At 43.6% G+C, this 23,525-nt stretch overlaps 2 protein-coding genes across 2 annotated transcripts in view; both read left to right on the top strand.

Moving 5' to 3' along the window:
• ARHGAP6 (Rho GTPase activating protein 6) overlaps window positions 1-23,525 on the top strand; it is a 451,443-nt gene that overhangs the window by 71,761 nt on the left and 356,157 nt on the right. The window lies entirely within an intron of this gene.
• On the top strand, window positions 22,019-22,612 carry LOC125157456 (peptidyl-prolyl cis-trans isomerase A-like). The gene has a single exon (XM_047844202.1). The coding sequence runs from the start codon at window positions 22,019-22,021 to the stop codon at window positions 22,610-22,612; it is 594 nt and encodes a 197-aa protein (XP_047700158.1).

Genomic DNA, 23,525 nt, shown 5'->3' with positions numbered 1-23,525 from the left:
ACCTGTTTCTGGGCCGGGAGTCTTGAACTAGAAGGCCAGACTGTTTTCCTCTGTGTTAAACATTGAGAGCATCTGGTTCCCTGACAATCTTACTGAGCTGCTGTGTTATCATCCAGATATGCTCTGGGATTCTTCTGTAGTCAAAAGTACAACTATCCTTCTGGTTACCATTTCCCCTTGACTTCCCTCGGATTCTCAGGAATTCTCGCACGGGCAGCACACTGGCCTATGTTCTGGTCAAATTGCTTTTGAGAGTGCCGCATGGTATCTTGGCTGTCACCACAGAGCCACTCACCTATGAGAAACTGTACAGCAAGAAAAAGCTGCCCTAGAGCACAGGGCATTTTATCGTTGAAAGACTAGACCTATTACACATTGGCACCCCTGTTCCATCTACTTTCTGCATTTCTTTTTCTTTTCTTTTCTTTTTTTTTTTTTTTGCACAGGGGAAACATTGGTTTTGAAACTGTGTTTGGTTCTTGGGCTGTGTTTCTTAAATGAAAACAGCTCTTTGGATTATAAACATGACACTGTATGCTGGGGTTTGTAAGTTTTTGTCAGCTTAGGAGTCAATGTGTAAAGCAGCTGAATTCGTTGTCGCTCCGCCCCCACCCAACCCTCTTCCGGGTCCACTGGTTGCTGAAGCCAGACTCTCAAAGGTAAGTTTCAGCCCTTCCCTCTCCCATGTCCCCATCCCACATCCGATCAGTTATCAAGTGACATGTCTTCTACTTCTTAAACATCTCTCCCATCTCCCTCTCTCCATCCCCACTGCCCTATATTCCACCGCACCACGGCCCGTGACAGCCTCAGGAGTGGACATTTTGCCTCCAACTTGACCCATCCCCAATGTAGTCTCTCCTTCTGTTACTTGAGTGGTTTGTCAGAAAATGAAACTCTGACATGTACTTCGCTACTGAAATACTTTGATGTCTTTCCATTGCTCTTTGAATCCAGTACAGAGTCCGTGACCTTGTTTGTAAGACCCTCTGGGATCTGAATCCACCTCTCCACTTCTTCATCACTAGTCTACCACTATCTGTCCCCTTCTCAAATTCTGTCTCAAACAAAATAAACTCTTTCAGCTCCTTGAATGCGCCTCGCGGTGCTCTTCCCTCTGCCTGGAACATTATCACTTACTCTTGATTGCTTGCTGTTCTCAAGAGCCAAGTTCAAGGCCTGACCTGATGTCACTTTTTGATTAAAAATGTTGACTTTGGCTTTGCCTTTTATATTAACAGTGATACACTCTGTAATTCTTTACAGCTCACAGAGTGATATTTGCTTCCCTCATAGGGATTCAAAGTAATTTTTAATGGAATATATTTGACAAGGATAAAAGGGCAGATTCAATACCTTACTGTCGCTATCAAGAATACACGTAGTAGAAGGGCGCCCAGCTGGCTCAGTCGGTAGAACATGTGACTCTTGACTTCGGGGTCATGAGTTCAAGCCCCACGTTGGGTGTAGAGCTTACTTAAAAAAAAATAAAGGTGATAGAACAGATGTTAATCAGCTGTGGTAATTGGTCATAAACTTTAATCCTACTCAAGGATTTCTTGGTGGTCGGAGATAAGCTGTAGACTCCGTTAACAAGGTTTTTCCTAGCTCTACCATATTTTTAAACGCTATTAACATTTTGGCTGTGAAATTTTCTTTTTCTCTTCATGTCTAGGATGCCAGGAATGGACCATTTTGTCTAATTATAACAGTACTTGGACCTTATGAGGAATTCATAGAAAATCACTTGTGAAAATGCCTGCTTAAAAACACTGACACAAATGCATGCAATTAAAATTAATCAGAAATATTGTTTTGCAAAAATTATGCTCAGAGCCCTGTGTTAAGCCTGTGGAAAACACAGATAAGCTCATACTTTACATCAAATTTTGCAGGATGGCCAGCCATCCCTGTTTGCCTGGGTCTTGGGGGATGGAGTGGGGTTCCTACGATACATACAGGACTTTCAGTGGTAAAGGTGGAAAGTCCCCAGCAAACCGGGATGGTTTGATCACCCTAGTTACTTATCATGGAATAGGTTCATATCGTGAGTCATTTTATGGAAAACTATACAATTAGTTTTAACAAAAAATGATTTATTTTATTTTTTATATGTTTATTTTGAGAGAGGGAGAGGGTGAGTAGGGTAGTGGCAGAGGGAGAGGGAGAGGGAGAGGGAGAGGGAGAGGGAGAGGGAGGGAGGGAGGGAGAGAGAGAGAGAGAGAGAGAGAGAGAGAGAGAGAATCCCAAGAAGGCTCTGCACTGACAGTGCAGAGGTTTGATCTCCCAAACGGTGAGATGGTGGCCTGACCTGAATCGAAATCAAGAGTGGGATACTTAACTGGCTCAGCTGCCCAGGCGCCCCATATTAAATGTTTGGATCAGGTGGGCAGAGAAGAGATATGAAGGCACTCACAATCCAAGAACATAGCATGATCAAAGACAACATGGTGTGAAACCATAAAGACTACCTCAAGAACTAGTTTACAAGGCTTGAAGACAAGTGTAGGTCAGGAGATCAGAAAATTAAGAGGCCAAATTCAAACATCTTCCAAATTCCAAGCCTGGAGTGGGGGTGGGAGGAGGGGTAGACCTTATCTGCTGAGTGCTAGGGTGCTAATTTTGGATAATTTGGAAAATTTTGGCCATCTGTGACCGACATTATGATATAATAAAAGTAATGTTTTTGAAGGAGTAGTCTAAGCCTTGTCTTGATCCTTCATTTTTAAGAGAATTGAGAAATTGGCAGGAAATTGTGTTCATCCAGAAGACTGCATCATTGCAGGCTTTGCTTTTTTTAATGTTTATTTATTTTGAGAGAGAGAGAGAGAGTGAGTTCAAGTGGGGGAGGGGCAGAGAGAGAAGGAGAGAGAAAATTCCAAGCAGGCTCTGCACTGTCAGCACAGAGCCTGACGCGGGGCTCGAACTCACGAACCGTGAGATCATGACCTGAGCCGAAACCAAGAGTTGGATGCTTAACCGACTGAGCCACCCAGGAGCCCCTGCTTTTTTTTTTTTTTTAAGAGACTTTATTTTTCAGAGCAGTTTAGGTTTACAACACAATTCAGGGGAAGATGTGGAGATTTCCCATACCTCTACGTGGGTGCACGGCCTCCTCCTCTATCAACATCCCCCACCAAAGTGGTACGTTTGTTAAAAGTGACAAACCTACGTTGACACATTATCATCACTCAAAGCCCATCGTTGTACGGTCTGTGGGCTCGGACACGTGTGTAACGACGCGCATCCACCGTTGCAGGTCACACACAGAGTAGTTTCACTGCCTTTAACCCCTGACAATCACTGATCTTTCTACCGTCTCCACAGTTTTGCCTTTTCCATAACGTCGTACAGTTGGAATCATATAGTATGTAGCCTTTTCAGTTAGCTTCTTCTCGCTGATTTTTTTTTTTTTCCCGCTGTCCAGCTTCGGATGATTCTACAGGCCATTCTATAAGAGCCAAGGATCACATTTCTACTCATGCTGGAATAATCATGGGAACATGCGGTTTTGCAGGAGGCAGCAGCTTCAGAGGGCTAGAGGACACACACACACTCCAGTGGAAATGGCTGGTTTTGTGGTGCCGTGTGTGTGTGTGTGTGTGTGTGTGTGGTTATAAATATCCCAGCTTCCTTATCAGATCACCAATGTGGATCCTGCACCCTCTCCCCAGCACCCTCCACCTGTATGGATTGAGCCATAGTTAACCTTCCTAGGATCTTTACCTGATGCTACATCTTTTCTTGGCATCCTTACTTTCCCAGTCTCACTTTCCTACTTTGCTTCAGGTTCATCCTGGGAATTCTTCCTATGAATCACTTTCATACAATTCCTCACCTCAGGTCTACTTCCGGGGAACCTAGCATAAGAATTCCCTCACGTAGAAAATTTGCAAATCAGTATAAAGTGTAAAAAAAAAAAAAAAGAACAAGAAAGAGATCACACACCATTCTCCACCCCCAAGGCACCCACCATCTGTCTTTTTCTATGAATTAATAAACAATTTATTGAGGCATATTTTGCATATCATATAATTCACCCTTTCAAGTATATATTCTGATTAGTTTTTAGTAAACTTTGCAAAGTTGTCCATCCGGGACCGCAAATCTTAGAACTGTTTTGTTACCCCAAGCAGACCCATGATACCCACTTAAATGGCATTCATCCTCATTTTCCTTCACCCCAGCCCCTGGCCACCACTAATCTACTTTCTGTCTCTATAGATTTACCCATTCTGGCATTTTATATAAATGGTATCATGAAATATGCGGTCTCTTGTGTCTTCCTTAGTTTCATGTAATGTTTTTGAGGTTCAGCCATGTTGCATTATGTATCAGTTCTTTATTCTTTTTCACTGCCCAATACTATTCCGTTGTATGGACACACTACCTTTTGTTTATTGATCACTTGGTGGACGTTTGGCTTGTTTTCACTTTTTGGACTTATGATGAATAAGGCTGTTATGAACATTCATGTATAAGTCTTTGCTTGGCCAGTTCTCTTAGATAGATTACCTAAGAGTGTGATTCTGGGTCATATTGTAACTCTATGTTTAAGTTTTTGAGGAATTGCCCGAATGTTTTGCAAAGTGACTGGACCCTTTTACAGTCCATCGATAGATGAGGGTTCTAGTTTCTCTATATCCTTGCAAAGAATTGTAATATAGTAATTGATGTCTGGGAGACTATATTTGTAGAGTTGTGATCTAAGTTTTTCTCAAATCTGAATGGATTTTTTAAACTTCTTTGTTACAATTGCAGTACATTTTATTTTTTATTTTATTTTATTATTTTTATTTAAATTCAAGTTAGTTAACATACACTGTAGTCTTGGCAATACATCTTAAAAATATCTGATCCCCATTCAGGTCCACAGAAACCTCAGAACTCAGAAAGCCTGTATAATTTGCGTCTTTGTTTATTGTATCTGTCTTCACTCTGCCCTGTCACTCCGTCTTCTCTCTCAACCCCTCTGTATATTCGATTAAGCATGCCTAATCAGTCTTGTCTTTCTTTTACCTTCTTAACAGCAGCTGACCAAGTACTTTTTCGATTTTAATGGGAGAATTTTTTTATTTTTATTAAAATTTTTTTTTGACATTTATTTATTTTTGAGAGACAGAGAGACAGAGCACAAGTGGGGAGGGGCAGAGAGAGAAGGAGACAGAATCGGAAGCAGGCTCCAGGCTCCAGGCTCTGAGCTGTTAGCACAGAGCCTGACGCGGGGCTTGAACTCACAAACCGTGAGATCATGACCTGAGCCGAAGTTGGACGCTCAACAGACTGAGCCACCCAGGAGCCCCAGGGAGCATTTTAAAAAATATAATGTATTGTCAAATTGGCTAACATACAGTGTGTAAAGTGTGCTTTTGGTTTTTGGGATAGATTCCCGTGGTTCATCGCTCACATACAGCACCCAGTGCTCATCCCAACAAGTGCCCTCCTCCATGCCCATCACCCATTTTCCCCTCTCCCCCCCTCCATCAACCCTCAGTTTGTTCTCTGTATTGAAGAGTCTTTTATGGCTTGCCTCCCTCCCTCTGTGTTTGTAACTATTTTTTTCCTTCCTCTCCCCCACGGTCTTCTGTTAAGTTTCTCAGGATCCACATATGAGTGAAAACATATGATATCTGTCCTTCTCTGACTGACTTATGTCACTCAGCATAATACCCTCCAGTTCCCTCCACGTTGCTGCAAATGGCAGGATTTCATTCTTTCTCATTGCCAAGTAGTATTCCATTGTATATATAAACCACATCTTCTTTATCCATTCGTCAGTTGATGGACATTTAGGCTCTTTCCATAGTTTGGCTATTGTTGAAGGTGCTGCTATAAACATTGGGGTACAAGTGCCCCTATGCATCAGCACTCCTGTATCCCTGGGGTAAATTCCTAGCAGTGATATTGCTGGGTTGTAGTGTAGTTCTATCTTTAATTTTTTGAGGAACATCCACACTGTTTTCCAGAGCGGCTGCACCAGTTTGCATTCCCACCAACAGCGCAAGAGGGTTCCCGTTTCTTAATTGGAGCATTTTGAATGTGTCTCATCGCTGAGCTGCAGGCTGATGTACTGGCTTCTCATAAGCTAGCGAGAAGTTACCAGGTTACACAGAGGAAGGGGGACTTGGGACATGAGGGCAAAAGTGCTTGCAGTGAGGTAAATTTTCTTCTGCAAGTCGCTTAATGAGACAGCACCACATGAGTAGGCTGGTCTGGATTTTGTCACTCTCATGTATCAACCTTTCCCCTCCAAACGAGCTTATCAGGTTCCTCATGAGATAATTTTGTTAGGACTCAGCATTTCAGCAGGCAGTAGCCAAACACCTCCTTCCCTTTGCTCAGAGAAGCTCCCTGTTTTTATAGAAAACAAGAAGATCTTGCTGAAATACTTCTCAAAGGCAGGCTTTATTAATGGGTATATTTTCCCAGGTTCTGTATAATCTCACCAACTCCTAGAAACATAGTGTGTCTCCTTCTCTGCAGTCTTCTGCCTGACATTCATGCATAAGGAGCTTTAAGAATGGTTATAAAATTCCTCATTATTTAAAAGTGTAGGAGAACAAACCAATATAAATTCCAGTGCAGCAAGTGACTGTATCTCATTTTCCTATGTACAGATATAGACAATAGGATTATAGAACAAACAACAGAATATGGGATTTGTTTTAACGTTTATTTGTTTTTGAGAGACAGAAACAGAGCGTGAGTGGGGCAGGGACAGACAGAGAGAGGGAGACACAGAACCCGAAGCAGGCTCCAGGCTCTGAGCGGTCAGCACAGAGCCCGATGCGGGGCTCGAACTCACAAACTGTGAGATCGTGACCTGAGTAGACGTCAGGTGCTTAACCGACTGAGCCTCCCAGGCACCCCCACGATTATTTTTTAATAATAGCTTTATTGAGATATGATCGATATACTCAAAATTCACCCTTTTCAGGGGTATGAATAAGGGTTTTGTACTTATTTACTAACTTCCTTATTTGTAACTATCATCACTGTCTAATTCTGGGACATTTTCATCACCCCCAAAAGACATCCAGTGTCGTTCAGCAGTCACTCGTTCCTCCCTTCCCCCCAGCCTTGGGAGACCACTAATCTACTTTATGACTCTCTGGATCTGCTTATTCTGGACATTTCATATCAGTGGAATCATACAATGTATCATCTTTTTGTGACCGACTTCTTTCACTTAGCATGACGTTTCCAAGATTCATCCATGCTGTGGCATGTGTCCGTACTTCACTCCCTTTTGTTGCTGAACAGTCTTCCATTGCATGGAGAGACCGCATTTTGTCTATCCGTTCATCATTTGGCAGACAGTTGGGTTGTTTCACTTTTTTGGCCAGTGCTGCTACGAGCATTCCATGTACAAGTTCTTGTATGGACAGTAAGTTTTCACTCCTGTTGGGTGTATTCCTAGGAGTAGAATTGCTGGGTCATACGGTAGCTCTGTGTTACAAAATGGCTACACTCTCTTAAACTCACAGTAATCATGGGAAGTGACGATTATATTTGTAGATCAGGAAATGGTGGCCCAGAGAGCTCTAAAAATCTACCTAAACTAATAAACCATGCCTGCAATTGTCAAAATGTTGGATCATCACAGAAGCGAGGCCTTTTCAGATTCCTTTAAGAACGTCCGGTAACCGAGATGGAAGGCAGGGGCCTGGGACCTGGGTAATGGGCATGTCTGCCTCAGACTCTGAACATCTCAAAGGTCATTCCCTAAATGGCAAAATACATCTGTAAAAGTCACACTTCTGTTTTTTGCCATGAAAACTATTAATTATTCCTTCAATGAATATGAATCACGTTGGAAATCGGGGAGAAGGTTTAAATAAACAGAAAACATCAAGCCACTGCAAATCATGGTACTATAAGGATTTAGTCTATTAAATAAATTTTACTCTTTCCCATTTGCTTTTGTGGTGGGGCTCAAGAATCCCGCGGCCCGTAGATTTTTATAGTGTTCTCCATCTTGCAGCGTGTTCAGGAGTTAGCGTTTTCAGGAAACCCATTTCTGCTGAAAGACTCACTCCTCTAACCCCTCAACAGCATGCGTGCCATGCCGCAGTTCTTCCTAGCAGATCTCTTCCCAGGACTGACCCCATGGGATAGTCGCAGCACAATCTTCTCTTGAAGACAGCAAACATCCCAGCTTTGTTTCCTGTTTTAAATTACTGGGAACTGATGCCCCAGGACCATGCGATTACTTTTGCTTGTGACTGGGTTCATATGTCCCATCCTTCTATGCCAATCTCAGTAGCCTTATTGCCTCCTGTAGCTCTACAGTTATTACGATCACGACATTTTGGAGCTATGCACACAAAGGGCCAGCACCACAAAGCAGTTTTGGTGGCAAAATGGCCTGAATACATAAGCTACCTGGGTGGGTTTCATTCGATAAATGAAGCTATTGCTATTCCTTGAAATGGTAAGGCAATTCACAATACACCAACACACCACGCCTGTGTGCAGACCCTCCCCTTCAGGGCACTGTGCAGGGTATGACAGAAGGCTGGCCAGGAAGGCATCAGTGGGGCCCTGTACTCTTGAGGGGCCTTATAAACATTCAAGAAGGGGAAGATAAATACCCAAGGGCTGGGCTATGCTTTTGGCTCTGAAGCTGGCCACACTGGCAAAGCATCCGTTACTTGGCAAAATGGACCTGGGCAGCCAACATGAATAATTCAGCATCTCCCTCTCGTGAGGTTTTAGGAGCTGACATGCTCCCATTTGATGATAATTATTCATCAAAGTGATGCCTGCAATGAGCAGATTTTCATTTTTGCAAAATTCTCATATAGGTCTGGCACATTTCTTGTTAATTTTATTCCTTAGCACTTTACAGATTTATTTTTGTTTCTTTCATGGCTGTTTTGCTTTCCTGGATGAAATCTAGTTTTCCATTATGTCTTCAACATGGTTATTGTTGGCATGTAGGAAATCTATTAACTTGTATGTTGACCTTACTGCTTTTGTATTAGTTCTAATAAATTTTAAATTAACACGGTTGGAGTTGTAGCTAGGAAATCATTTATCTCCCAATAACAATAGTTTGGGATAATCTTTTTTTAGGGGGTGGGGGCGATAGTCTTTTTTATTTAAGGTTTCTTTTCATCTTCTTGTCATATGTATTGATGAGATCTTCGGGTATGATGTTGAATGTGGGCATGTTTGTCTTGCTACTGACTATAATGGGGCCACTTCTCAGTTTCTACTGTTAAACAAGGATGCTTTCTATCACTTTCTGGTAGATACCCCGTGACTAAGATGAAGCAGTTCTTTCTATCTTGATTTATTAATAGTTATGCTTTTCCTTAATGTGCAGGCCTTTGAAATTTTGTGAAATATATTTTAGCATCTGTTGAGATGACAATGTTATTTTCCTCCTCCTTAATGTAAACACGTAGAGAATTCCATCAATAGCTGTCCTGATGTTGAACCTCCTTGAATCCCTGGGATAAAGCCTACTTGATAATGATTGATTATTATGGAGCTTTTAATTTACTTTAAAGCTTTGTGATCATTCTCCATTAAAAAATACTTACCGAGTATGCCAAAATACCTAATGAACCATGAAGTTGTTTGAAATTATGGTAGGGAATACAAATAGACTAGTTGGCTATACTGTTTGCATTTTTTTCTTTTCTTTTCTCTTCTTTCTTTCTTTCTTTCTTTCTTTCTTTCTTTCTTTCTTTCTTTTGAGTAATTCCATTCCATGCAGACATGAGCAATGGGATTTCATCTTCAAGAGAAATGCCTTCTTGGCTGGATAGACCCTATTTTTTTTCTGGTAATTCATCTGGTCTCTAACATTGAGTAGCCTTCTGGTTTAGTTTGTATGTTTAAACAACCTGGTCAAATGCACCTAAGCTGCCACAACCATCACATGCTGACAAAACTCTTTTTGGAGCTTGTGGAAGTTACTACAACCATGAAATTTTGTTGATTTCAGTGGTTGCAGAGGCTACAGCTTTTTCTTCCATCAGTTGTCAAGAGCAGTTAGTAGACTGCAGTTCAGAGTATAAATTGTCCGGTTTCACCCTCCAGCTCTGGCTGCCAAAACCTTAATTCTCAGTTTCATCATTTTTAGAATGGGACTATTAAAATACCTTGTGAGCTACCGTAGATATTAAATGAGTAAATAGAAAGCACTTAGAATAGTACCCAGGGCATAGTAAGTATTATATATGTGTTAGCTGTGATTTTAAATAATCAAATTGGAGTTGTTAATTTGGCAGGAGTTTTGTTATAGACACCATTGTCTTGTGATCACACATGAAATATTTTTTCTTATATATGACTCATGGAAACACATCCCATGTGGAATTTGACTAGTCCTTTACTCATTCAGGGCATTTCTGAAAATAGGCAGTTTTGTTTGACTAAGTGTTTTTCCAGTTAAAAAAAAAGGGGGGGGCTGGCTTATTTTTCCAAAATATTTTACGTTTGGGGAAACTCAGAAGGATGAGATTGAGCTGATTATCGGAATAGGCCAATCTGTCTCCTGATGCGAAGAGAAAAATCATTTAACGTTGGTTGCCTGTAGTCAACAAGCAGTGGGACTTGGAGAATATGAGTTGAGTGGCAAGCGGTGACCCCCACCTCTCACTGCGCCCCGTGGGGCTCTTCTGCTACCTGCGTGTTGACTAGGAGAGTTAGCAGTTAGCTGAAGTCGCTTATAGGGGGACTCAAGATGGAGAGGGGGATTGTGTGTGGGCTCTGCTCCCAGACTCCGTGGGTTCAGAGCTGAGCTTCACCACTGCTCCCCAGCCAGTTGACCTTCGATAGGTTTCCAATGCTTCAGTTTTCTCATCTGTAAAATGGCAATGATACTAATTAACTCCTAGAACTTTGGGGAGAATTTTTAAGAGAAAATCCCTGTTCGGGGCCAACATAGGACCCGGCACACAGGAAGTGGTCCATCAGTGGTGTATCATTTAGCACAAAGCATTTATTGTCTGTGATCTTTATTCTAGCCTGCAGGTCATATCTCTAGCTGGGCAGCGTGTTCTACGTGAAAATCCGATGACAGAGGAATTCACTGCCTTTCATTTTTGAAACAACTCAGTGGGTTTTTAGTATATTCACAGTATTCACAGCTGTGTGCAACCATCACCCCAGTCAATTTGAGAGCACTCAGGTCCCTTCAAAAAGAAACCTCACACCTTTTAGCTCTCACCTCCCTCCACACACACCCCACCCTCCTTGCTAGCCCTAAGCAACCATTAATTTCCTTTCTGTCTCCATGGTTTTGCCTATTCTGGACCTTTTATATAAATGGAATTCTACAATATTTAGTCCTTTGTGACTGGCTTCTTTCATGTAGTTTAATGTTTCCATGCTTCATTTGTGTTGTAGCAGGTATCAGTGCATGATCCTTTTTTATGGCTGAATGATATTCCACTGGATTCATAGAACACATTTTGTTTATCCCTGATCCACTCATGGACAATTTGGTCTTTTTACCTTTTGACCAATAGGAATAATGCTGCAGTGACCATTCATGTACAAGTTTTTGCATGGGCATATATGTTCAATTCATGTACACGTTTTTGCATGGGCATATGTGTTCAATTCATGTACACGTTTTTGCATGGGCATATGTGTTCAGTTCTCTTGAGTATGTACCTAGGAACAGAGTTATTGGTTCATATCCCATATGAGGAATTGTCAGACCATTTTCCAAAGTGGCCGCACCGTTTTAACATTCCCACCAGAAGTGTGTGAAGGTTCCAGTTTCTCTACCTCCTCGCCATCACTTGTTATTGTCTATCTTTTTAATTATAGCCATCCTAATAGGTATGGAGTGGTGTCTCATTGTGGTTCTGACTTTAATTTCCCTAATGAGTAATGATTCCATGCATCTTTTCATGTGTTTATTGGCCATTTGTAGGTCTTCTTTGGGAAAATGTCTATTTAGATCCAATTTTTAAATTGGGCTGTCTTTTTAAGTATTGAGCTGCAACACCGGTCATTATCATTGAGCTACTCTCTGGCGGGCCAGTGCTGCTCATGTGTCTGTGCACATAGGTCCTCTGGGGCCCTGGTTAAAATGCAGATTCCGCTTCACAAGGTTCAGGGTGGGGCCTGAGATTCTGCATTTCCCAATAGTGCGGCTGTTCAGGGACCCTACTAAAGCATAAAACAAAATTATATTATTTGCAGGGGCTTAATTTCCCCCACAGTGTGAAGGATCCGCAGGAAACACACGTTCAGAAAAGAGGCTGGAAATGAAAAATGCAATTTAACGAGGTTAATTGTGAACACCAGGGGTTTGTTCAAACGAGTTGCTTTTTTTGGTGGCCATCACTCATAGTTTCCTCACCTGCCCTCCAGGATATATTATTTCACTTCTGGAGGGATCTTTCTGGCCTTTAATGAGTCCTGGCCATAGTTGAGCCTCGTTGCAGTGGCTGCTGATATAATTTGGAGGTGCTTTATGTTCTGCTGTTGAGACATTAAAATGGAAAATATGAGGCCAGAAATGATTTCTCTCGGGATGCACATACATGGTTAGAGCTCATAGTGGACCTGTCAACATCTTCTCCTCTGCCCCTCCTTGGGGGAGATTTTGTCTCCTGACGCAGTTTTGAATGAGACTTTCATAAGTCCCGAGTCTCGTACCTTTTACAGTAAAATATTTGCCCAGATGAAGTCATCTCCTTTCAGAGATTTCTCTCTGAAAATACAGCTAAACCCACAAGCTGTGAGGAATTATAATAATTCATTTAGAGATACCTTTTGGGCAGCTGGAAGCACTGGGAATTTTCTGGATCTTAGCTTTGGGGAAGTTAGGCAGGCTGGAGATCTCTGCCCCCAGATAGGTGACCCTTAGGGAATTGGCCGTAGCCTAAGGAGAGGGGGACTGTGGGAGATGGGTTCACTTGTCGAGTTATTTCATCAAGGTCTTATTTCTGGGACTTGGAATAATTAAGTTTTGCACACATATTGATGAAATTGGAAAATATTCACCCTAAAGTAATATGACTGTAACTTTAAAATTTTGCTGAAATAACAAAATTAATTTATAAAGTCATAATACAGCAATGTTGTAGCATCACCATACAGATCACGCCGTGAGGCTAAGGATTTGTAATCTTTATTTCTTAGTTCAGAAGGCAAGTGGAGGTGCTTCATAATCTGTCCTCGAAGTTGTTTACTTTTTCCAAGTGGGCGTGTGCTTCTCCAAGTGTTTCTCTGAGGAAAGTCCCCTTGAGTGAAAGCAGCATCTTCGATCACGAAAGCCAAAAAGACCCTCCACGTGCACCGACTTGGGCAATAACCCGGAGAAACAATATCCCGTTCCTGAGATGGTGGAGTTTCCACCTTGCTGTTCGCTGGCTGGCCTTAGGAGATGGCAGTCGGGGTGCCCGTGCCTGGCCACCAGGGACCCTGGGATCCACTCTGTCCCGAGCACAGCAATGCTGCCTTTACATCTTTTTCATGCTGAGCCTCTATCCCTTTACTGTTCTTTAAAAAGTGTAGAAATGCCCCATTCTCCGTCCCTTCCTCCCCATCCCTCCTCTCCTTCCCTTCTTTCCTTTTTATCCTTTGAAATTTAGTGAGCTCACTCTTGCATGCTAGAGAAGGTGCCAGACATTAGAACATAGTGTCCCCTTGAGACGATGCCCATGGTAAGGGCAGCCTTTGCACAGTTGTAGGCTGGGGACCGTAAAGGGGGGAGTACAGGCTTGGGCGGAAGGAGGATGAGTTCCCTTTTGGCTGTGTGATTTTCAGAGCCGGGGTGCCATTCAAATCGAGGTGCCTCATAGGTAGCTGTAGAGCTGAGAAGAGGGGTTGACAAAATGACTGAGGGTTGATGGGGGGGCAGGGAGGGGAAGGTGGGTGATGGGTATTGAGGAGGGCACCTTTTGGGATGAGCACTGGGTGTTGTATGGAAACCAATTTGACAATAAATTTCACATATTGGAAAAAAAAATAAAGACCCAGAAAGGCATGGAAAGACTAAAAAAAAAAAAAAAACAAGAAGAAATAACAAAATGAATTGAATCTAACAAAATGGATTGTAACAAGGATAAATAAAAATTCATAAAGGTAAACGCAGAAAAACCACCTGTATGAATCCTGGATAGAGGGGACACAACTTAAAATTAGGTGTATGTGTTTTAACTAAGAATCAGTTGTCAGTGTACGCTAACTTATTGGGGCAATTTCCAAAAAATAAACGTTTTCTTGGATTGCGTCAATAGAAGTATAGCGTCTAGAATTAGGGAGGTGATAGTCCTGTTGTGTTATAGGTGGGTCAAGACTACAATTAGAATAATGCATTTAGGTCTTAGCTCATGAGCTGTACAAAAATGGGGGGGGGCAGGCTGGATTTGGCCTACCCATGCTCCATAGACTTCTGTTGTGCCAGACAGCCACTTATTACATCTAACACGACTCCTAGGTGTGTAATTTTGGCTAAGTTTGTTAGGACCACATTTATACTCACATCATAAGGGTGACCATGAAGATTAAATGTGGAAGCACATGTCACACCCTTGGTACAGTGCCCGACACATAATAGCCTGAGATACCAACTAAATGGAAGCAGCCCTCGGTGGGTTTCTTTGGTCACATGATCTTGGGCAATCCCTTCGACATTCTGGGCTTCTGCTCTTCTGCAAAGAAAAGGGAATATGGTCAGTTAAGATGATTCCGGAAGCCCCTTCTCCCTGGTGGCAAGTGCTTGAGCAGAACCCCTGAAGCGGTCTCCCCGGCACTCTCTTTCTGGTCATGGGTGCCCACTGGCATCACCGGGAAAGCCAGTGTGTTGGAGTTAGTGACCGCGAGAGCAGCCCTCACATGGCGATGGATGGGCAGTTGCCCTGGGCGATGGCTGCCTTGTTAACTCACATTCATTGACTTCTTTCCCTTCTCTGTCCCACTTGGCCACTCCCCTGCCAGCGTTTTCTGGGGTCACCTCCTGTGGTAGGCAGAATATTGGCTCCTAAGAGATGTCCAAGAGATGTCCGTGTCCCGATCCCAGAACCTTATGTGGCGGAAGGGACTTTACACATGTGGGTTCAATGAAGAATCTCTAGCTGGAGAGATGAGCCTGGATTATCCAGGTGGGCCCAGTGTCGTCACTCAGAGGTGAAAAAGGGAGGCAGCCAGAAGGGAGAGATTGGAAAATGCTCCAGTGCTGCCTTTGAAGATGGAGGAAGAGGCCACAAACAAGGAAATGCAGGTGGCTTCTCGAAGCTAGAAGAGGCAAGGAAATGGGTTCCCTTAGAGTCCCTAAGAGGAACCCAACCCCCGCCAACACGTCGGTTCTAGCCCAGTGTGTCCCATTTTGCACTTCTGACCTCCAGAACTCAAAGATAATCAAGTTTTTTGTTTTGAGCCCCTAAATTTGTGGTAATTGATCACGGCAGCAGCATGAAACTAACACCCCTCCTAAAGCAACTATTTGTCCGCGAATCTTTGCTTCAGCATCTGCTTCTGGGGGGACCCAAATTAAGACACTTCCCAGTCTGACATTGTATGTTTATTTCTATGTCGCTTAAGATATCAATGCTTTTTAATTGTCCGTAGCAGTTGGTTATTGTGTACTTCGATATGCTTGATGTTGCTCTAAAGCTAGTCAGAAAGAGGGAATAAACTCACTTCTTCCCTGTGTAGAGTTTACCATCGAACCACGGAAATAAGCCACAGATAATTCTAGCATGCGCCTTGTGCTATTCAGTGCTTTTTATCACTGAGTCACGTAACTGTAAGTATTTATTAAGCTTCCACTGTGAACATTGATCAGATCAATAGGGTGTATAAGTATATGCCATAGTCTCTGCCAACAAAAAAGGAAATTCTCAAATCTAATTTTTTAATAAAATGACAGTAATGGCCTAAAAGAGGCCAAACTCATTTTGTCTCTAAAATAAAAGGAGAACAAGGAGTTCTAAGTGAAAACAATGCAGGGATCCCATTTTAGGGAAATCGAAGCACTGCTTTTCACCCCCCGGTTCCCATAAAAAGCACGGAAAGTTTATTTTGTTCCCAAGGAAATTCACTGTTGTTTAGCTCCTGAACCATCAACACATTTTTAAAAATTATAATTTACTGCCACATTTGGCTGTGAAACATACTGAAAGAAGGTTGAAGTCAGATTCACAAGATATGAGTTCGAATTCTGGATCCATTACTTCATACAGTCATGTGACCTCAGGCAAAAATGTAACCGCTCTGAACTGCATCTGTTAACCAACCACGGTGATGTCAGCCTCTAAGGTCGTTTGGCCCATGGAGGCCAGCACGCGCTCGTGTTCCAAGCCTTTCACTATTTTACGGAGTTGGGCATCTAGAAGAGTAAACCTCTTCAACCTTCTGGGCTCCAATTCTGGAGTCCCTCTTCCATTCATTTCTGCTGGCAGGACTGAAATCCTCTCCCAGGCTTCCCCCTTTTTTCTGCAGTCCCTCGCTCTAATTTCAGTCAGGAGTACCCAACATGTGCTAACAGTTTAATCCTAAAGGTGTGGGGTCTGCCTTCCGGGTCGTCCCAGGTGAAAACTTCAGCAAGTGTCTGGCTGCAACACAAAGCTAATTGCTGGAACAGTCTGAATGTTTCCGTGGCTTAACACATTAGAACTTAATTTTTTTTTTTTTTTGGTAGCATTGGAATGACATCAGGGGTTTGAAGGGCACACTTCCGTGTGGGCATTCAAGGACTCAGGCTTCTCCCGTCTCATGGCTCCTCCAGGTCCAATCCGTGTGCTCCGTGGAGTGGGGTGAGAATGTGGCACGTCCCACGAGCCTGACCTGCAGGGGACACGCATCACTCCTGCTTGCATTCTGTTGACCAGGACTCCATCATATGGCCCGGTCCTAGGTGCAAGGGGAATGTGGACTCCTGGCTTAGCATAAATCCTTTGTCATCAGCTTGCCATTTCTTCCTCGCTGTGCTTCTCTCAAAATGTTGCTATGTGGGTTAAAAATGCAAAATAGACGTAAGTTCCTTTTAGAGCAAAATTGTGCTATAAACGAAAAGGATTTTTTTCCCCCTGAAAGCAAGCTTGTTACATGTTATGACTGGGTTCTCCTGAACACGGTTGGGCACCTAATAAGTTAATGACTTGAGCCGTCATCACCAGGTCCTAACATTGCTCTTATGGGGGAATGCCTACCCAGTTCCAAACTACTGGCCTAAAAATAGGCTCTTGGAACTTATTTCATAAGTTAGTGGCTTCCTCTACCAGCTTTGTAGAGTGCGTGTTCATTTTGATTCGATTTCTGCTTGATCACAGTTTGATTCCATGTATACTTAGTTTGTGATTTTATGCTAAGTTTACATCTTGTCTGTATTAGCGATAAGGTGCAGTTGCCTCTCAGCCTTGACTTCCAGAGTCACTGGTGACACTTGTTGCCTACTCTATGTCAGGTACGCTCTAAGTACATTCTCATTTTAATCCTCCTGGTAATGCTGCAAGGTATGCATGATTACCTCTATTTGATTATTGAGAAAACCAACTCGGAGAGCATAACTATGCTACTTTTCTATTACTTTTGTGGCAAATTACTACAAACTTAGTGACTGTGTTCTGTACTAGAGGCTCTTGGGGGAGAATCAACTGTGAGCTCGTTCAGGTTGTTGGCAGAACTCAGTTCCTTGTGGCTGTAGGACTGAGGTCTCTGCTGCCTTGCTGGCTGTAGGCTTGGGCTCTTTCTCAGCTTGGAGAGGTCACCAGCCTTCCTTGGCTCATGGTCCCTCCATCTTTAAAGCCACAAATGCTGTGTCAAATCCTTCTCATGGTTGCAATCTCTCTGACTTCCGCCTTTTTAAAAGTTTTTTTTTTCTTTAATTTTAATTCCAGTATAGGTAACATACAGTGTTATATTAGTTTCAGGTATACAATATCATGGTTCACCAATTCTATTCATTACTCAGTGCTCATTCTGAGAAGTGTACTCTTTAATTCCTATCACATATTTCACCCAGACTTCTGCCTTTTAAAGGGCACAGCCGGATAATCTCCATATCCTAAGGTTAGGTGACTTGGGACTTTAATTACATCTACAAAATCCCTTTGTAACAGTACCTCGATTAGTGTTTGATTAACCAGAGGATGGGAATCTTGTGGGGGCCATGTTTAGAATTCTGCCTGCCCCAGTAACTAACTTGCCTCAATTGGCACAGCTAGAGAGTTGGAAAGCAAGCTTTGGAAACCAAATGTACCCGGCATTAGTCCCTTTTCTGTCTGTCAGGTTGCCCTTCTTGCAGAAAGGAGTGGTGAGCAATACCTGAAGAGAATGTCCAGCCCCAATTCCTAACCTAGAGGCATAGAATTTAAATAATTCCTACATTAAAAGTTATAGATTTAACATTTTTTAAATTGTGCATCAAAGTAATACTCTTTTCCAAATGCCACCACCGGAGAGATGGTATGCTTGTGGGCTACCCAGACAGATCTGGATAAATTCTAAGAGCCACCGTTTATTCATTCTGAAATGCCAAGCCTCAGTTTCAGCACTGTATAGTGGGATAATAATAGTATCTTACAGTTGCATCATGAGAGACTGAAGCAGTGACACTTATAAATGTTTTTCATAATTCCTGGCACACAGTAAGCACTCAGTTGTTAACCATCACCTCCGCCAGCATTATCCTCATCGTCGTGTTGTGGTCCTCGCCGGCCATCAGCCCAGACGGCAAGTGCATATTAAGTGTATCAAGTATTTATATCCCGTATGATAACATGTAAGACAAATCACGTGCATTTGTCAAATGGGAGGAAAAACTCTTATGCCCCCGATCTCATTGCTGACTTGACTTTGCTTCTGAAAACCTCAGCTGTGGATTAATAAGTGTAAGACTTGCTGGTTTTTCCATCTCTTGGAGACTCAGGAATAAAAGGGGAGGATTTTTTCTGTGCCACTCATGTAACTGAGCGTTTGTCTGCTTGGTTCCGATTCTGCTGGTCACTTACATGGATATAAGTTTCATGTCATAATTCACGAGCCCTTGTGTCACTTTCAGGGCCCTCCTCTCAACGTGTCCTCCTCCTTTTCCCTCTTGATCCAAGACCCATTATTGGAAGGTCTCTAACATATGTTTCATTTTACTTTTACTCCAGACTCGAGCTTGCTGTAAACAAGAAATTTATTTTTAGTATTTTTGCTCTGCATTTTATTCAGATCTTTTCTCTTTCTGCATTTGCACCACATTCCTAGGCTGCTGTGAAGCCAACTTTTTCAATGTGAGAAAACGAAATGTCATGGAATGAAGGCTTAGTGGCGACCAACGGAAGTGCCTGTTGAGTCCTCTGTGGGAGGAAGCTGGAGACCCCTGGATGGTTTAAGCAGAGATTTGAGCGAAGAAGTATGAAGGACAGAGGTGGTAGGAGGAACCCCCGGGACTGGTTCTAAGCAGCATACGCTGAAGAAAACGTGGGGCTGCCCAGACCTCCGTTAGGATGGGGGAGTGTGGGTGGGAGAGGCCACCGTGGTGTAGACACTCCTCCGCCCACCGCAGCCTCTAGAAATCAGCAGTGGAAACGTTCCATGGTATGGTAGTGTTGCGGTTGGAGCTGCAGTCCGAGCTTTGGATTTAATCACCTTACATCAGTTCTATGTATTATTCAAACGTAGGGAGAGGAGAGAAATTTCTAGTGAACAAAACCTTGTGAAAGCCTTCTGGCTCTGCTACCTCCCCCCTGCATTTAACCCAGCCGCCTGCGGCGTCCTTTACAAGGTGATGCGCGTCTTTTGCTTTCCGTGTTAGCCTTTTAGCATTCTCATCGTCTAAGTCACGGTTTCTCCACCGTGACCCTCGGCCATTTGGGGCCGGGTCATTCTTTGTTTTCCCTCGGCATTTGCTCCACACCCGGAGAGCCTTCAGCAGGAACACCTGAAGCCCTGCTCCTGAGGGCTCTTTTTGGTTTTTCTTCGGATGAGGGGCAGTGCTAGGGAGTTAACGCCTATGAAAGGAGCCCTGGGCAAGTGTTGGATGGGGAGGCGCCGGAGAGCTGGGGCAAATGTGCGGCGTGGTCCACACTGTCTCCCAGCACTCTCTGATGGGATCGGGCCCCAGTGGCCACAGAAGTGACTTGTTTGATAACGCACCTCTACCGATGTCTGCCCCTTCGCTGACTCCCCTCCCAAATAAACTGTATACATTCACATCCTTGTCTCAGGGTCCACTCGTAGGGGAACGCGAGCTGAGACTCCGTGTTCCAAACATTGCAATTCGGGATGTCTGGAGAAACCTTGAGCCAGTTCTCTAAGATTTGTCCATGAAACGCCATTGATCAGTGTTGTCACCAAGTGCTCTAAGGCCTACATCCTGGGTGGGCCGGGCCACGCTGGGGATGGGTGCGCGCTGCTGTGTGTCTGCGCCGATGTGGACATTGTTATTTCTCGTGGGTTTGTTCTGACTAAAGCTCTTGGAAATTGTGTTTTCCCACAAGTTCCACAAATGTTTCCACATTTTAGAAATTGTTTGAGCATGCTCTAAGCTGTGACTTTGAAAGTCAAACAGTTTTGGCTGGTGATATTATTTTTAAAGAAACAAAACAGTCTTGTTTTGTTTTTAATTCTGGCTTTTGTTATGCTTTGCAATCCTTTTCTGCTCTGAGGGCCTTTACTTCCTTTGTTTAGTGCGTGGCTTTGCAGAAGGCTCATGGAAGTATTTGGTAGACATTTTTATACAGATGTGATTACAGTGAATTTTCCTGGTAATACTTTACATTCTAAAGCCCTTATAACATAGAATGTTTCATTTAATCCTCACCCAAATCTGGGGTGATAGGATTAGCATCACGCTTTAATGAAAGAGAAAGCCAAGTTCCAGAAAGTTTAAGTGAGTTTCTGTTTAGCACTTTTAACTAGTCACGAATTAACGTAAAACTTTCATCAGTGTGATCAGTGGTTCTTCAAAGACCGCAAAGAAGGACCACATGCTCTCCAAGGGGTGTAGAGCTGTAGGATGTGGGGAAACATGGGGAGGAGAGGACACAGCCCTCAGCAGCAGCTAGCACGCGGAGAAAATGAACACGAGTGAGTCAGAGACTATAGCAGCATGTCCCCAGGTGCTTTTCTGACCTTCCAGGAAATCTTCACTGTTGCCGCCAGTCTCCAGCGACCTCTCAGCACCATGAAAGCTGTGGTCCATCTTTCCTGCGGCAGCAGCTAGGAGAGCATGGCACCCCTGTGTCGGTTCACACAATCTAGTGCAAGTCTTTATCTTGCTTGTGCTAAGGTTGTGCCTGGCAAGAAGAGGAAGTACACGACTGTTTCAAACATCGACGTTGGATTTTGAGGCGAGGTCCGAAGCAAATTGGTTCTGTTCCTGCCAAGGACTGGAATCTTACCTCTGGTACCCAGCCCGGCCTCAGAGTCCCCACTGACAGTTGCCATCCCTGAGACTGAGCTCAGTCTGATTTCTTAAGCCTTTGCCTGTTGCCCAGTGTCGGTACCGGGGTTGCTCCTATGGGAACCCAACCCGATAACCTCCTCTGGGTCCTTCTACCAACAATGAACCTGAGTCATGACTAAGGCATTCTGCACTAACCAGGATTTATTTGGAAAACAGAAAACCTTTAGCTATTTCGAGAAGAAAGTGATTTGATACAAGAGTTGGAGGCTTACTAAGGAACTGGAGAGGCCGGCAGCCACCTTTATCGAAATGGGGCGGATAGTAACATAAAGAAAGAACCACCGGTGATCTCAGCTACCTGCCATGGCCAGAAGCACCTGGCGACACCTCCCATCGCTCATCTGCCAGAGCCCACACACCTGCCTGCCACCACCACGCTGGGCATTGGCTTCTCTCCTGCCCCGTGAGTGTGTCCTGTTTGTGTGGCCTCACTCTGAACCGTGGTGACACAAAGCCTGGAGAAGGTAGCTCACACACTTCTAGCCTCAGAGATACTGGGAACAGCGTAAAAGAAAGAACATAGTGCTGAGTAGCTACTGATAGTACAGGCTATATCCTGTCTCTAGAAATTTTCTGAAGCTGAGTATTGAGCCTTTAAGTAGGACACTTAAAGAGGACAGTGTTGCTCCTCCAAAGTCAAAGATGCTAAGAAAAACATTTCTTATCTGGAGCTCTGTAACGGTGGCCTTGCAGATGCCACTGCCCCGGAAGCTCTGGTGCTGTCCAGCCACCGTCGACCCCACCGTGTTCTTCAACGTCACCGTGGATGGCAAGCCCTTGGGCCATGTCTCCTTTGAGCCGGTTGCAGACAAAGTTCCAAAGACAGCAGAAAACTTTCGTGCTCGGAGCAATGGGGAGAAAGGATTTGGTGATAAAGGTTCCTGCTTTCGCAGGATTATTTGGGAATTTCTGTGCCAGGACTGTGCCAGCACATGCCATAATGGCACTGGTGGCCAGTCCATCTATGGGGAGAAATCTGACGATGAGAATTTCATCCTGAAGCACACGGGTCCTGACATCTTGTCCATGGCACACGCTGGACCCAACACAAATGCTTCCCAGGTTTTCATCCCCACTGCCAAGACTGAGTGGTTGGATGGCAAGCATGTGGCCTCTGGCAAGGTGAAAGAGGGAAGGAATATTGCAGAAGCCGTGGAGGGCTTTGGCTCCAGGAATGCCAAGGCCAACAGGAAGACCACTATTGCTGACCAACACTTGACTTGTGTTTTATCTTAACTACCAGACCATTGCTTGTGTAGCTCATGAAGGCACCCCTTCACCCCCATCTGCTGGAAATATCCTATAATCTCTGTGCTCTCGCTGCAGTTCTGTGGGTTCCATATTTTCCTAACACTCCCCTCCAAGTCTAGCTGGATTGTGGAGTTATGTTTATGATAATGAAAGAAAAACTAAACAGCAACAATAACACCAACCAAAGATTCTGTGATAGTTCTAATAGTGGATGTGAATCACTTGTATCAAGTGATTTGATACAAGAGTTGGAGGCTTACTGACTAGTCCAAGCAGAACTACCAGGAAAATTGGACAACTCTCTGTACCCACACCCTTACTCTGCACAGTATAGTTGTACCCTGAGATTTCCTTATTTCCTGGTAAAATATGTACCACACTTTAGTCAGCTGACTCAGTGTCTGTTCTACTCCTGTATGCCAAGGTCACAGTCTTGGATACGTTTTGGGCTAAGTCTGCTCCTCCAGAGACGAGTCTTGGAAAAAGTCCCCAGGAGGCAGTGGGGACTGGCCAGTGGGTCATCCCTGAATACCTGCTCCATCACATAGTCGTCCAGGGCATGGGACTTGGCTGAGTGCTAACACCACTGTGGCTGTTGCTTTTAGTGGCATATTATACTTGTCATCTGATTCACAACATTTGCTTCCAGAAGCTGTGCTTTTGGCCTGGGTACAAGACTAAAAGGCTGAAGCAACCATGAAATTGACCTAATGCTGTTTAAAAATGTTACTGCTTCTTACGAGTCATGAAGTCTGATTTACTCCTCATAGAATGCTAATAATCAGGTTTCTTTTCATCGCAAAGTGAAATAGTCTTTGTATATTCATGATTAGGTATTGGGAAGGAAATTTTACTCTGTTTAGTAGATTAATTAATAGTAAATATGAAGCCGTGATGT

The sequence above is a fragment of the Prionailurus viverrinus genome, chromosome X (genome assembly GCF_022837055.1).
Source record: "Prionailurus viverrinus isolate Anna chromosome X, UM_Priviv_1.0, whole genome shotgun sequence".
Lineage (NCBI taxonomy): Eukaryota > Metazoa > Chordata > Mammalia > Carnivora > Felidae > Prionailurus > Prionailurus viverrinus.
This window is presented reverse-complemented; position numbering and strand designations above follow the sequence as displayed.

Coding starts and splice junctions, on each gene's coding strand:
- LOC125157456 (XM_047844202.1), top strand. CDS start 22,019: ATGCTAAGAAAAACATTTCTTATCTGGAGCTCTGTAACGGTGGCCTTG.